The sequence below is a fragment of the Neopelma chrysocephalum genome, unplaced genomic scaffold (assembly GCF_003984885.1).
Source record: "Neopelma chrysocephalum unplaced genomic scaffold, ASM398488v2 Primary Assembly neopelma1_70, whole genome shotgun sequence".
Classification (NCBI taxonomy): Eukaryota; Metazoa; Chordata; class Aves; order Passeriformes; family Pipridae; genus Neopelma; species Neopelma chrysocephalum.
This window is the reverse complement of record NW_020897730.1, coordinates 120,685-136,950: the sequence shown is the minus strand read 5'-3', so window position 1 is coordinate 136,950 and position 16,266 is coordinate 120,685. Positions and strand designations below refer to the sequence as shown.

Here is a 16,266-nt window from a genome sequence, read left to right as displayed (position 1 = left end):
GGATATGTACTGACTGATCCATCTTCGAAGGTATTGTAGAAATAAAGGTTAATCAATATTTTAAAAAAAGAGCAAGTGGAAAAGCTTTGCATCCAGCTGCACACACTTGTGCATAACAACGCTGCAGGAATTCGAAGGGACTGACTTGCCATGATGAGACAGATTTTCCCTCCAGCCCAAAGCAGTGCCTTATAGCCTGCAATACAAACAGGGCATTTTTGCCCTGACAAGAGGCATTTCTATGAGTGGAAATTCTCCTTCTAAAACATCATTGTTCACTATTGTACTTTTAGCTCCCTCTACCCCATTTTACTTCTTATGGACCACAGAACATTTAAGGTACTGATTTACTAAGCGTATAGTAAAATACTAAGTTGTGTGGAATATAAGTTTCAAATCAAAGTACTTTGTCCTTCAGCAATGAGCACAATCAAGATGCAGGTGCCAACTAGAAAGTCAATATAATTCTTCCTGTTGCTGATGAAGCAAGAAAGACCTGGCTATGTTTTTTAACTGGCAGACAACGTGGGAGAAGAACTTTAATATAAATAATGCACCAGAGTTGTGAAGGAGGTTTTAAATTGCATTAAAACAAGTTCCTACCCACTGCTGAATAAGCACGAAGTGCCCAGTTAGACATATAAGACACAGACAGCAAATTCCTCGTTTCTGCATCCTCAGTAAAACAATAAACACATCTCAACTATACCTACAGTTTAAAAACATGACAAGGGAAATGTCAGGACTGTCACTTCTCACAAAAGAACTTGGGAGTTGTAGCAGATAGTTCATTGTAGCCATCAGCTCACTGCTCAGCAGCAGGCAAAAGAGGAAATAGGCTACAAGGAATTACTGTAAAAAGACCAGAATAAAACCCAGAAAGCATCACAACACAACTGTATAAATCCATAATGCAGATACACTTCAAGTATTTTGTGCAGGTTCTGTTCTTTCACCTCAAAAAAAGGTTTTACAGAACTAAGAAAGGGGAAAAGAGTGGCAAGGCTGACTGAAGCTAGGAAACAATGTCCATGCAAAGAACAACTACACCATGAGAATTTTTCAAGCCAGGAAAAAGATCAAGTGCAGGTAGCATATACATCTATGAAGTCATGAATGGCACAAAAAAAAAAAGAATAGAAAAAGATTACTGAATGCTTTTTACAGAGCAAGAACTAAGGAGAGCCAAATGAAACTGGCAGGTGGTTCAGAAACAAACAAAAGGAAGTACTTTTTCACACAATGTGTAGTTGAACTCTGGAACTAATTGCCACAGGATGTTGCAGATGCCAAAGTTTACATGAGTTCAAAAAGCAATTAGAGAAATGCACAGGATGAAAAAAAAATCCTTGAATGGCTATTAATCACAAATATATTACCTCAGGATTAGGAAATCTTGGAACCACAGATTGTTGGATGCTGTTAGAGCATAACAGGCATGTACTGCTGCATGCTTAACCTGTTCTTATGCTGTTCCCACGTCGGCTCATTGCCAGGAACGCGACACTGGGATACATCAGCTGCAGGTGTATCTTTCAATACAGGTATTCTTATGGATTGATTGCATTTTAGGACACTTTTAAAGTCACTTTTTCCAATTCAGCTATTCATATTCTTTTCTGCCCCTTTTTTGCACCTTTTGATCCTTTCTCCTAAATAGTCTCTAATCCTGGAGCTTCTTTATTTCTATAAACTTAGTTGCTCATTTCACTGGTACAAGTATCATAATATACTTATGTTAAGGAGTATATTTACATCACACTTAGAGCCGTTTTTTAAAGAAAAACCAACCTTCAGTAGATTATAAAACTAGTAATTTGTTAGAAACTGTTCAAAAGTTCTGTTTAACACTCTTTAAAATACCTAGAATAAAACTTGAGACATCAACACTGAGAAGCAGCAAGATTCATGGCATAAACATCATCAAGGAATATCCTTATGTGGGATTAAAATAACATTCAAGGCTGTATAACACAGATGACAAAATCTGCTGAAATCAGTTTTGAGTCTTATATGAGCTCTCATTACGATATTGGGTCACCCAGTCACCCATGCTAGTAACAGTTTGCCATTAACCAGTATCCTGAACAAACAATAAAGCACTTCCAGTGCTTCTGCATTAAAAGACTGATGTAACAGCAGTGGGACAGTGTTGCCATATCATCATCATCAAGAGGAAGCATCCCAACCTCAGGTACATAAATAATTTACATTTGCAAGTACAGTTTCCAATCAGGAAGTGAATCCCAGCCTCATATTTACAAATTTAGATGGAAACTAAAAGACTATTTGTAACCACCAGAGAAATGACATCCTGGAACATGTTTTCAGTGTGAATAGTGAGCCTCAACAAGTTAACTGATTTAAAGACAAAGCTCAAGATATTTCAATCAGCTGGGTTATATAAACACAGCTGCCTGGGATAGAGAGACTGGACTTTGTGATTTAGGAGATCACTTCCCTTCCTAATTAAAATACCAATACTTCATGAACATGTGTTGTGGGAGCCAGGATTTTTTTTCTTTAAGTAAAGTCCTGATCATCACTAAATGCTATAAGAAGGAAATTACTTGTATAGCTATATGGGAGTTCAATGCTCTATGCTTTCAAAATCTGTCTCAGGGGGATAAAAAAACCCCTGCACCAAAGAAAGGCACTATTCACTAAGGGAAAGGCAAAGAAACCCCCTTTTCTTGTCATTTCCCCATAAAAATTACTGCCACCTAGCCATAAAAGCATGCAGAAACAACTGATCTGAGTACAGAGCTAAGCAGTGGTAGTTTTAAAATCTTCCCACAGGTACAATAAAGCAGAACGTGCCATCATACATCGTTTTGTACTGAGTAACAATTATTTTCTTAGAATAACGTGTGTGGGATCTGTGATCTCCTGAATCTAAAGAAACACAGTGCAGTGACATGTTTTTGCTACATAATAATTTATGAAATGCAAACCACGATGTACAGACACCTCAGGTTATAAACACACACAGGCTGCTCCTGCAGGTCTAGTCTTAGCTTACAAAATAACAACCCCAGCTGTTACTGCTTTGAAATGGGAGCTTACAGCTGGGGCTTGGGACTCGGGAGGAGCAAAGTTGACAATGCAAAAATTCCAAGTCGATTTCAGTGCAAAATAAAGCCAAGTTAATTTAAACGTTATGTGCTTGTTAGCGTTCTTTTACTTTATTTTGAAACATGGAATATCTAAGGATAAATCAAAATTGCCAAGTTTTACTCTATACCAGTGTCTGCTCAGGGAAAAAAAACAAACCAACATCCAGCATCAAAGCAAGCAAGCATCACTGCTCACTGAGAAAAGGAGGTAATTTCCTCATTAAAGGTCTAAATCCTACTCTGCAGGCTACCACTCATTTTACCTCAACACATATATAGAGGAGGAAACCCCTTATTTTGTAAAACACTTTCTACCCACTCTAAAAGAATGTTTACATGAAGGTTGACATAGGGTTTCAAAAGCAACACAGGATGTTTGAAGAGAATTATGCAGCTATCATAAAAATCCTATAGTCATACCACTTGTTTCAGAGATCAGTCAAGAAGACCCAGACAATTTGCCTGAGATCACAAAATTCCTACTCACGGTTCCAAAATATTATAGGAACTTTCTAAAGGACAACAAATACCACTGACTGTGATTTTATTAACAACACTTCCAATAATAAGATAGCATTTCCAGTGTAACCAAACCAGCACTATCAAAAGCAAATCCTCGGATTTTCAGTTTATTATAAGCAAAATATTTCTTTTTTATTACATTTTGGATGTAAAAACATAATACATGATTCATACTTAGGAAACTAACAGAAATTGAAGGCTTTTCTGTCCCACTGAACCCTTGATATCAGAACTTTGCTAATTAAAAGAAGAAACATTGACCATAAAATTCATTTATTCTGAATTAAATATGCAAAGTCATATTTTAAAACAAAAATAAGTTTCTAAATCAAACATAAAATACAGGTCTAAGAAAAAGGTCACCTGTGATGTCAACATGCAGATATTTATATAAGTACATGAACTTCATTTATCACAAGCTTTTTTTTCCTTTTCCCTTTTGCACAGCATTGTTTTTTACCCTACCAGTGCAGGTGCATGGCTGGGGTTTAAGTGGAAGTCTCACAGAACAACAGAAGAATGCTGCCCAAAAATTAACTGTATGTGTGCAAGACAAGTCCCATCAACTAAAAGTTGATCTAAACTCTACTGGATGTGCAGGTAGAAACAGGGGTATCATCTCAACCTGCACTGTCACCTGACAAACTTTCACTGTTTAAAGCTTTACCACATTAACCACAAAACCCCTTAACACTTTCTGAGTGTTAATGTGAGCATTAAACTACTGTAATCCTTCTGGAAGGTTAAATCTGCTAGATTTTCTTCCTTGTTGAATCTCTTAGTATAATGGCCATCTCATCTTAATAAGCACAACATCACAGAACTTCATGTCTGACAGGTTTTTTCTACATTTTGTAACTACATTTTTCAACTTATTGATGCAAAATATCAGTGAAATTCTATTGTTCTATCACACTATACTACCCATGTCCACCTTTGAATGAGTAAGATCTGCCGGTATTTAAGAAAAAAAAATCCATGTGATATTAAATAAAAGCCAGCACATGAACAACCCATATCACACTGAATGTTCTCAAGGACAGTGGTCAGAATTTGCATCACTTCAAGCTCATTCCAAAACACAATAGGATAGGTACTTACTGAGATCCTCTGCAAGCTGGACTCTCTTGCCAGTTAGGAGCATCACCTTTTTCTCATTGTCCTCAGCAAAATCTTCTAGCACTTCCTTTACATTCTTCTCCAAGCGCCTCACTGCAAAAAATCAAAACCACAAAGCAACCAAAAAAAAGTAAGGTATAATACTTTTGCATCTGTAATGACCTAAGGACGAAATTTGAGAAGGTCTGTTGGAGATGTAGTATATATTACAATACTAACTGATCTGGCTGGAGAAAAGGCAAATTTCTGAGCCCCTTCTCTGGGCCATTAAGATAGGAAATTCTTTGAGAAAGATTGTTAAATTTCAAAGGGTATTTTCTCTCTCATCAAAATTGTATTACTTTTTTAGGAGGAGATAATTTTTTGTTTCAAGCCCCTCAACTGACTGTGAGCCTTACCTTCAGTGTTAGTAAGCTGCTGCCTCAGTGTATTTGCTGTAATCGCCAGCATTCGCTGTATTCGCCAGAAGAGGACAACGTCATTACATTCGAGCTGGAACGAGAGAAGTTGTGGTGTCAGACCTCTGATGTCCAGTAAACACCCTACAGGTACAAGAATCTCTTGACTTTCTTAGCAGAAACTGTAACCTCATGTATACCTATACTGACCTCACACAAAAATCCCAGAGAATAACTGGTGTAAATAACAAGGAAACACATCAAAAATACTTCACAAGAACCACATCAGCCTTATTTAATGCACTGCATCACCTTCACATCTGCTGTTTTCAACACAAAGAGCCATATCACGGGAAACCATGGAAAAACAATTTGCACACACTATAAGGAGGCTGGTGAATGTAACCTAATGCTCACAGAAACACTACTCTGTTCATAGCAAACATGCTGAGAGACAACAGCTGAACTTCAGGTTGTGCCTCCCTGTCTGACAAACACTTCTGAAGACAGTGCTGGACAAAGGGCTATATTTGCTAACAACAGAAGAGACAGTTTCTCCACTTGAAAGGATGGCAGGAGGGAGCATTAACTTCACATTAGGACACCTTAAAAAAGATGGTAACGTGAATAGGAGGTTAAGTGTCATGAAGAGGCAGCTCTCCATGCTGTGATCTCACTGCCTCATCCCTCAAAGGCAAAAATATTTCTGAAGTAGCAAAGATTTCTGGCTCCATGGTAATCACTGTTGCATATTAAAATAAAAACAAACCTCCACAGAAAGTGAGGAGCTCTACCTTTTCCAGTAATTTCTCTTTGATTTAAAATACAGTGGTAAGAAAACTATATATTCTTGTGTGAATTCATGCATACTGTCATTTGTTGCACAAGCTTGGGTTTACAAAACTGGAAAGCCATTTATAAAGATCTGTTTGAAAACTCCATAGTTATTTTTTTCCCTATTGATCAGATGTAGCACCAAGTATTTGCTCTAAACCCTTACTGACCATACTTTTCCTATAAACTCTTAAAGATGTTTTCTGAATTTTTTTCGTATCACTGAGGTAAATAACTATCAATGGGAAAGTGGGAGAAATGGATAACAACAAGATACCAACAGAAGTATAATACTGCTTTTGGTTGTGTATTTTCAATACACACTGATTAGTACCAGATGTTTAGGTCACGGCTGATACCTAGTGGTCATTTTATACAATTACCACCAGGATGGTATCTTATCCATTGTAAGCCTCATGTAAAACGTGTCTGGGATCACCAGCTATCTGGTCAGGCTACTTTAAAGTATTTTTAGATTTTTTTTTTCAATTGAGATAGAAATAGTAAGGCAAAACACCAGTGTAGATGAAGAACATCTGTTCTTCAGTTTACCTCTGAGTCCACAAAATGCCTCTGATAATAATAGAAGCCTCTTCGACATAGATTGCAGTGGTTCAAGGCAGACTTCAGGAAGAATCTTCTATAAATTTGGTGCCATGTGTCTTTAATCTAGGAAAACAGTACTTAAATTTAACTAAATAAATAAACACATACACTTGCTATCGTGCATAGATTAATGATTGCATTTAATTTTAAAATGTAACTCCAAATTCCACTATCCATATCACGTAACATGTTTAAATATTTCTCACCAATTTGTCTGCAACCGGGCTATGATTAATGTGTTATTTACATTTGGCAAACATTACAGATGACTGTCAATTTAAAAATCCACTCTTCCATGCACGTAACATAACTGAGTGCTTAAAAATACTGTCTGCAGCCAAAATACATTTAATTATACACTTCAAAATAATCTTTACATTAACACTGAGAATATATTTTTGAATTGTACCCATTAATTTACCAATTAAACCAGATTAAAGCATAGAAAAATATTTCATGGGTCTTATGTAAACAAACATTTGTAACTTTTCTTGATTAGGCTTATTTATATTTCAGTTCTTCAAAATTAAATATGTGTATCGATACGCCTCTTTGAAAAACCCATGAAATATAATTAAGAAAATCAATTGCTTATCTAGAAGGAAAACTCAATTTGCTCTCAGCTTCCTCATGTAGAGGATGTGGATCACTAATATGACCTTTACAAAAAATGGTAAGTACTGTATAGGAAAGGAGCAGCAGGTATTTAAATGACTCTTCTATCTAGAATAAGTACAGATATTAATGTTGAAAAGGTAGCCAAAGTTATTCCAGAAAATAAATCACTGTTAAAGGAAATCTACATCTATTACTTATTAACGTATGAATTCTCATTTATTTAAAATCTTACTTTTAATTAGATAAGAAGTTTAATTACCCCTAAGGGCCTTACACTGCAATGAGATATGTCTTTTTCCAGAACATTTCAAACGTACAATACAATTCCATGGGACATTCTTAAAAAATCCTGCCTTTCTACAAGTATTTTTAAAAAAATTCTCTCTCTTTAATGTACCAATTAACTTCAAACTTCACATACAACCACACTGAAAGCTTAAGGATGCACAATATGTTTTCACTGTATCTTGCTCACAAAGGCCTTGATTCTTCTACATAACATCTGAACAATAATTTCAAACAAGCTTTGTCATAATGTAGCTAAGAAAATCTGCTCAGCAGATTCCAACTTCACTCTAAACTGACAGATTCCAAAGTGTTGTACTGCATTTGTCTAACAGCCAACAGAAGTGTGTGAATTGCGTGCAAGAATTCATTTAGTAATTCATTTGGAAACATCTGGATTACAAATTCAGTATTCAGAGGGAGTCTCTTGTACGCTATCTAGAAAGAACATTCAAGTGTTCACAGGGGGCTTCCATATGTCTTGTTACAATTCTGAATCTTACCAGACATGGGTCCACTGTTACTCCTCTTGCTTCCAGATTCTTTCTGACAGTCGTCACTTCATCATTTGCCAGATAAGCTGCATGGTCTTCATTGCACTTGATCAACTTCTCGAGTTCATTTTTTGTTTCATTACGAATATTCTAGGATAGGAATGATTAGTTAGAATTAATTATTATAGACTCAGAGATCATCAGCACCTCCTCAATAAACACTCCATTTGCTTAATAAGCCAGAACAGAAAATTCCTCTGATGCTAATAACTATTACATTTTAGTGACTCCAAAGGGTTGTTGTGCAAGGACACTTCAAATATAATATCAATTATATTTTTAATTTTTAAATTCTTTTTCATTATGCACTGAAATTCAGAACAAGAATAGAAGGGTGGGAAAAAAAACCCATAGGTGTTAGCCCCCTTTCCCCTCCATGAATATCCACTATCAGGGTTCACATTCACACACTGCATGTGACACTGATTAGAATTGTACTTTTTGCCTATTAGTTAGGAAGAACTCTCCATGTATTCATACCTTTAAATTGCTGTTCACGAAATTCAAGTAATATAGGTTGAAGTCGCTACCTTTCCCCTACACCTGGCTACATACTGTAAAACTCCTTCCTCTGAAACAAATACTTTCTACTGTATTCTTTTAAACTCTACTTGCTTCTTCAAAGTATGACTGAGTTTGAGAAATATCTAAAAAAAGTAATATTAAAAGACAATTGTCTCTGGGCATTGAATGGAAGGTGTTATTTAAATTCAAAAGAAATTTCCAAAAGTTATGAGCAAATGAGAAGAGAGGTTGAAATGAATGTGGCCAATCAGAAGATACAGCTGTGATGAGAATGCTATGATAATGCCATCACATACTAATTACATCCAAATGGAGCATGATAGGAAACTGCGTGTGACTTCTGCTTAAAAGGCATGCTTGAAAATTATAGCAGAGAATAGCCCAGTCTCCACCTGCTTTCATTGATTTCTTTCTACTGGAAGAACTTTAATACAAAAGTCAGTGGCATAATGGCAAAGATATAATTCAGCTGAAGAATGAAAAACAGTTTACACACCAATCTGTAGCTACAGTATGGAAAAAAACCCCGAAATTCTTTGTGGTATTTAAAACAATGAAAAGTAATTATTTTTTTTTCAGTCACCTAAAAGATGTGAAGAGGGTTGGTATTTTTTAAAATTCACTCAAAGTTTTACTCAAAGTAATAATCAAAGTTTTCCAAAAGTAGTGAACTACAAATTCTTTATAATTTATTTCCTTTTACCTGTTCTTTGGTGCGGCCTACCCAGTGTAACCATCTTTTTTTCCAGTCTGGACCCACCATATCTTCAATAACAGATTCAGCTGAAAAAGGAAGCATGATATTAACTATTACACAAAATATATGCAACCACCCAAATGTACAGTTCTAAACTTGGGTACATAGAGAAGAATGGACATTTTATGTCAAAGAACATAAGATATACCATACTGAGTCGAGTCATGTGTCTTTTACTTGAAGCAACAGGTGACGTATTTTATTAAAATTTAAAAATGACTGCCAACAGGAAGATGCTTCAAAGAAGTATATAAAAACAACCCTCCTGGTTCCAAGTCAGGCTTTTAAAAAAAAAAATCTTACCTTGCTGCAACTTGCATCAAGACTGATTACGCTAGAAACTACAAACAGACCACCTACTTTCCCTGAATTTATTCTGTTCTCCTACATGTGCATTTGTACCATTTTTTGACTCTATAGTTCTCTAGTGCTTATCTTTCAGTTGCCTCATTGCAAGAGCAGGAGCACAAGTACTTGAGGCTGTACTTTGCTAAATATTTCTATCAGTATTAGTACCATTTCAAACAGTCCCCACTGTGTCAGTTGTGCTGATACAAAAGCTCGCACTGCAGTGAAGTGAACTAGATCCAGACACTGGGTCAGACTAAAAAGCACAGAAGAGTGGAATACATCACACAACTCACTGTCTTTGAGCCGACTTTGGAGGGTCTCTTCCATAAAATGAATGGCTGCATCCCACTGCTGCTTATCGGATATTGACCGATCTTCTAAGGCATTGTGCTGGATCACTCGCTGCAATACAGAATGGAATTTTAGCATGCAATAAATAATTTACTCAAGATTTAGTAAAAATAACATTTCTAACATTATCTTCATTTTTTAATGTCTGATAAAGCAGTTTGTATTGGGCACATGCGATTTATTCAACAGACACTATTCAAAGGACTGCCAAAAATATTTTCGTGTGCCTTTAGTTTGACTCTTTTCTACAGCCCAGCACAGATAAAGTAAAAAATGCAGGAGAAGATATGAAACCTCTCTGGATTACAGAATCTATAAAGATGGTAATGAAATGATGTTATTTTATGTGACTACACCAAACAGAACAAATGAGCTGATGCTAAACAATTCCCACCAGGCTGTCCTGCAGCCAGTGGATTATGGATGACTTTTCTGAACCAACCAAAACAGTTTTATTAGATGTTATTTAGGGGGAAACTAATAAAAGATAATAATGAAATGAATTGAGAAAATGTATTAAAACATGATATAGAAAATGTGAGATGTACACACCTCCCTGTCATTTCAGGATTAAAATAAAAGAATACAAAAATACTGAATATGCAACTTCAGTAAAGAAATTTCAACAGCACTTAGTCAACAAGGCAAAAAAACCCACTACATTATACCAGGCTATCCTCCGCTCTCTCGTTCCATTTATGCCGTTTAATAGTTTCTTCTTTGACAGCTTGTTTCAGTTTATCAAAGATATCATCATGCTCCTGTCCTTTTTTTTCTGTCATGAAACGGGAAAATTCTTCTTGCAAAGTTTCCCACGCCACCTAGAAAGTTAGCAAACAATTCAGCCTGAAATGGACCATTACACTGTGCACCAGCTGCTAAGTGAACATTTATGACAATTCTTGCAAGTATGAAAATTTGGAGACTTTCTGAAAAAAACATGCAAGCATAAGAGTAAGTCACTGACTTGTCCTTTTTCCATTACTAGTAAAGGCAACACTAAACTTGGCTTCACTATATTATAGCAAGCAGAATTCTGTTCAACTTGCAAAAATCTATTAAATATGAATACACCTATTGAAGGGTTTAACCTTGTAAAAATAGGATTTTTTGCTCTGTAGTAGGCAAAATTCACCAGAAGAGCAAAATACAATGTTTCTGCTCTGTATGCCTCTGAACATCAAGATCTTGCCAGTCTTGTCTGACATGTAAGCTCGTTAAAAGAACTGCAGTCAGTCCTTCAAACATCAGCTTACTCTTCTGGAGTCATTCTGTCATTTTAAAAAGCTTTGCACGATTGTAATTTTTAATTTTTTTTATATAAATAACTAAATTCTTACCTCTACTGCTTTATTAGGCAGTTGCTTGTCAGTCCACTGCTTCAGCTTGATGTCCACAGTGGTGTTAAACGTCCCTGAGTTTGTAGTCTGTGCTGCTGGAAGGTATATATTCTCAATCACGTGAGTAGATACCCTTTCCCATAAAGTTTTCTCAAGAATCTCCTCCCTAAAATGAAAGTTGTAACACATGTGATGGTTTCCAAACAACCAACTAACAGGTATGCATTCAATTTGTTAGAAACACTGAGAAAACAATACTACAGAACACAGGAAATACTCCTTAACATCACAACAACTTCAACCAAAATCTGCATGGAACTAAGGACAGAAATGCACAGTGTTTTCAGCAGCAAAGACAGCTTCAGAAGTTGGCTTCTAAGACTCTCACAGTTGCCCCTACACTGCATAACAGCTCCTTGCAGCCTTTAATTATACCAGGATAACCATGCAGAGCTGTGTGTGTGTTTACATATGGGAGGTGGGCGAACAACATGTCATGCAAAGCATTGACATGATTTGACTACAGTCCATGCTCCCAAAAGAGCATGTGGGTTTTGTTTCTACAGTATTCTGATTTGATTGTAGGAACATGCTGTAGTTTTCCATTTGAGATTTTTATTGATTGCTCCCAGATTTGATAAACGATGAAGCAAGTTGACAAGTCCAACCTTTTACCAAAATGTATATTGACATTCCTTAATGAGCTTCATGTCACTATCAAATGAAGCACTACTTTCCCATTTTCGTGCCTTTCATGAAGTAACAATGGAAACAATCCAACTTCAACCTTTCTGAATTGCAATAAACCTTACAGTTGCAGTGAGACACCTCAGTTGAGACAGTGTAACATGTACCCAGTACCCATGGAGTCAGTCACACTCCTTCTGCTCCTGCCACAGTCTCTAGCACAGGTTGTGGCTTTCCTGCAGGCTAATTTTATGTTTGCTCAGAATGTTAAATCAGCTTAGATCATATGAATGCCAGATTTGGCAGAACGGTGAGAGCTAAGAGACAAAATAAAAACTCCTTTTTTGGTGGTACAAGACTCAGGCCCTTTTCTTCCAAATGGGCTGAAGTTCAGGACACAAGCCTCCTCCCTGATAATGTCCCTACTCTAACTAGGCCATCTATCAACAAAGACTGAAGAATTTCCCATAAATATCACCTCCCTCCCCCCATATCAACAGTAGCATAATTGAAAATTTCTATTTTGTGTTTAAAACATCCTTCCTTAAGAATTAAATAGTTTGAAGCTGTCCATCTTTCATACCCATATTAATGGGGAACAAAGTCCCTAATTTTTCTACTGTTGAAAAAGCTGTTCAGCGTATTCAGTGTAGTAAAAGTATTTATACAAAACTGAAAGGAATTCAAGGATTTAAATGTTGAAAAAATTACCTTTAGATAAATATTGCCACCAGCAAAAAAATCGATTAAAAATCTTTTAAAAAGCTTTGTTTAAAGTAGGATAATTTAATAGTGTTCAAGCAGAGATCAATTATTGATCATTCTTGATCACCATTAAAAGAACCAGGGATGTGGCAAATTAGTTTCACTTGCATTCACTTGCAGGGTGTGCTGGAACCCATCTGTTATGGATTTTACCACTTAAAATGCACTGCAGGAGAAGTGTAATTCTCTGATTAAGAACAAATGCAATCTCATTCCTTCTTTACTGATTATCAATAAGAACACATTTTTGCTTTGCTTAATCTAATCAAACTTAATTGGAAGGAATGGAAATTTTAACAGGATAGAAACACTGGCATTCATCAAATGCATTGCTGTTTTTAGTCTGGATATAATGACATTTTCATAAAAGCATTTTTTTTCAGGCCTTAGCTTTGCAGTTGTAATTTATAGCTAATTAAGTGTAATAAATCTAGAATCACCACTACACTTTAACTTTCAAAGGAAATGCACAGAAGCATTCATGTTGTGCACCCACCCAATCCATAACATGAAATGAAGCAGACTAGACATGGGCCAGGGTTCTTCAGCATCTATTACACAGCCAACAACAGCAAGCACCAAAACAACCTGCGTTACATTTGGACTAGAACAATATTTCAGACTAACACACTGCATACAAGTCTTTCTCTGAACACAGCCACATACCCAGCATTATTCTAATGTTATTAAGAGTCAGACAGTTTATCTTGTTCTTTAACCTTTGACCAAGTTACAGTTCAGTTCAGGTCACTGAACATAAAGGCATTAAAGAAATCTTTTTCTTATTGTTCTCAGTTGTGATACAGGCTGTCAAAGTAATCCTCTATGTTGGCTATTCTCCTCTCAGCCTACATGTACAGTGGCTTTATTATGCAGTGATGCTACACGGTTAAAGTGCTTAGGCTGAGCTCTCTCTCACACCTGTGCTGCCTTACAGAGAAGTAGGTCAGCGTAGTACAGTGCCAGTGACTGAGGCTACCAACGAGATCCACATGTAGGATGGAACTCTCAAACATCCAGATTAGCTCTTTTTACAGCCAGGAATTACACATTCTTTCAGTTTCCAAATCTCTGATACCCTGATTTCCAACATCAAATACATTATTTTGAAACACACAATGACAATCTCCAAACATCAAGAGGAATTACTCATTCATACTTCAAATGAACATCTGAAAACTTATTTATTATGACTGTTCCTTTGCATTTTTGAGGAATATCGATTGTTCATTACACTGTATAAAAACAGAAGTACAAATTGATATCATATAGTTTTTGAGGAGGGGTTATACAATTATTTCCCAATTCAGAATAACAAACAAACATAGACAACTGTCACAGGGACAAAGGACATGATAATACACTGTCCAAGAAAACCAGTTTCTTACTTGTATTTGAGAATTTTGTTTACTAGAACTCTTTATATTTTAAAGGCAAACTTCTGATAGTTAACAAAACAACAACAACAACAAAAAAAACAAACAAAAAAACAAAGGAAAAAAGAAAAAAATTACCATACCAGTGCTTTGGTGTGACCTGAGTCAAACTTATGACTTCATCAAGGATCTCATTCTTTGCTTTTTCAAACAATTCATTCTATGCAAAAGGAAACAATAAGATTAAGTACAATTTGATCATGTTTCTATACAAAAAGTAAAAAAAAAACCCAAATCTTTTTCTTACAGCCTTCAAGTCTCAAATGATACCTCCCGGTCATGTTCTGCCATGATCACAAAGAAACACTGACCTATTCCTGGGGGCAAGTTAGGTCAGATAACTGTATACTAGAAGAATGAAGGACTTAAATATTGAAGTATCACAATGTTGAAGAACAGTATTTCATAAAACAGTATTTCCTTCCCCTAGAATAATATATACTGTCCTCACACTTTAAAATGTCAGTACTTTATGTTAACTTTAACAAATCTTTACAAATGAGATTAAATGGAATAAATTTTAACTCTTAATCTTCAACCCTTTGTAGTACAGCAGTCAAAGCAGTTAAATTTACCCTGTCCAGCTCTCGCAATCGGGGGTAATTGTTCTTCCATTCAGTCTCGAGATTGAAACGTGTGGCTGCAAAAATCAGAAACAAGGCCTTAATTTTTTTAATTGTCTATATGAACTTCATCATTACCTTAAAAGTTTAGCAGCTCCTAAAATTGCCACAAATTTTGATTATAACAAAATTATAACAAAAGACACACTTTAAGTGTGTCTGCAAATGAGCAGAATTCTTGGCTGTCTATGGCCAAATCATCATCATCATGGCCAGGTTTCGCGAACCAAGATTTGAGAAGGATTCTGTCCACGCTTGCTACTCTGAGTGTAATTTACAGAATCCATGTATTAAAAAAACATACTGGAAAGAGCCATTCAACTTCCTGCTCTGCACAAGTCAGTCCTGCCTTGACCTTTATGTAGAAAGCCATTTTAAACAACATCTGAATCCAGTGGAAGAACTGTGTTTTGCTCACAAAAAAAAAAACACCAAAAAACCCTTGATTTTTCTCTTCATACTTATTTGCTCCTTTGGTTTTTAGAACAAGTGGGTACTTCATACCATGAATTACTTTTTTGGGTCTTTTTATAAAGATTAACAGGACAATTACCAATTAACAAGAAATGTTGACCATATAAAACACATAAAACATAATTGCCCAAGCATGTTAGCAAAAGTCAGTCCTTACATGTTACAGTCCTTATATGTCCTTATATGTGGAAGAACTACCTGTTTAACAGCAAGTTGCTACTTCACTTGTTTTTTTGAAAAGATGTTTACCTTTAAAAGCATCTGCTTGCTGCTCCACAGACTCTCTCACCATCTTCCAAAAGCAATCTGACACAGCAAGACTTAGGTTCTTTGTTGTTACTTGATGTGCTTTCAGCATACTTGTCCTGTAAAGAAAGACAGCTAGAGGAGATTTGATGCTTACCCACACTTTCTGGCCCACAATTCTCCTCCCAAGAATAAAGCTTTGCTTTTTATAGCAGAAAATAACATGTAAATGTGCACCTAACACAAATTCCAGTATCTTCCTCCAAAATACGCAATGTAGATAATCATCAAAGCAAGGGGGGAAATCCCCAAAACAAAGGAAATAAACAAAAACCCCTCACCACAAATAATTTTTTATTCTAGAGGCTGCAGTGCAGGTACTGCAGTCCCAAAGACCACGTAGGGTATCTTCCTGACAAATACCAGCCCGTGAAATCACAACTCTGCTCTATGAAGTTCCCATCAGATCACCCTTTGAATACAACATTGTCACACTAAGACAATTGATATTCAGAGGCACCACAAGTCATAGTTGAGCTGGGTTCCCTCCTCCCTGCTGTACTAAGTGCCTGGACATAGCCTGGAACTTAGTTTCTGTAGAGCCAATGGAGAGACACAGAAAAACCTTGGAAGAGAGGCCCAGAACTCCAGTGGAATCA

General features: G+C 36.2%; 1 protein-coding gene across 8 annotated transcripts in view; it reads right to left on the bottom strand.

Annotated features, from left to right (window-relative positions):
* OPA1 (OPA1, mitochondrial dynamin like GTPase) overlaps positions 1-16,266 on the bottom strand; it is a 53,149-nt gene that overhangs the window by 15,167 nt on the left and 21,716 nt on the right. For all 8 annotated transcript variants that reach the window (XM_027686018.1, XM_027686023.1, XM_027686021.1 and 5 more), the window contains 11 exons: positions 15,611-15,726; positions 14,840-14,904; positions 14,348-14,424; positions 11,377-11,542; positions 10,705-10,857; positions 9,979-10,087; positions 9,281-9,360; positions 8,002-8,142; positions 6,542-6,658; positions 5,156-5,249; positions 4,740-4,850 (listed from right to left, as the gene is read on the bottom strand). In XM_027686018.1, coding sequence (XP_027541819.1) covers positions 4,740-4,850; positions 5,156-5,249; positions 6,542-6,658; positions 8,002-8,142; positions 9,281-9,360; positions 9,979-10,087; positions 10,705-10,857; positions 11,377-11,542; positions 14,348-14,424; positions 14,840-14,904; positions 15,611-15,726 — 1,229 coding nt within the window. The remainder of the gene's footprint in view (positions 1-4,739; positions 4,851-5,155; positions 5,250-6,541; positions 6,659-8,001; positions 8,143-9,280; positions 9,361-9,978; positions 10,088-10,704; positions 10,858-11,376; positions 11,543-14,347; positions 14,425-14,839; positions 14,905-15,610; positions 15,727-16,266) is intronic.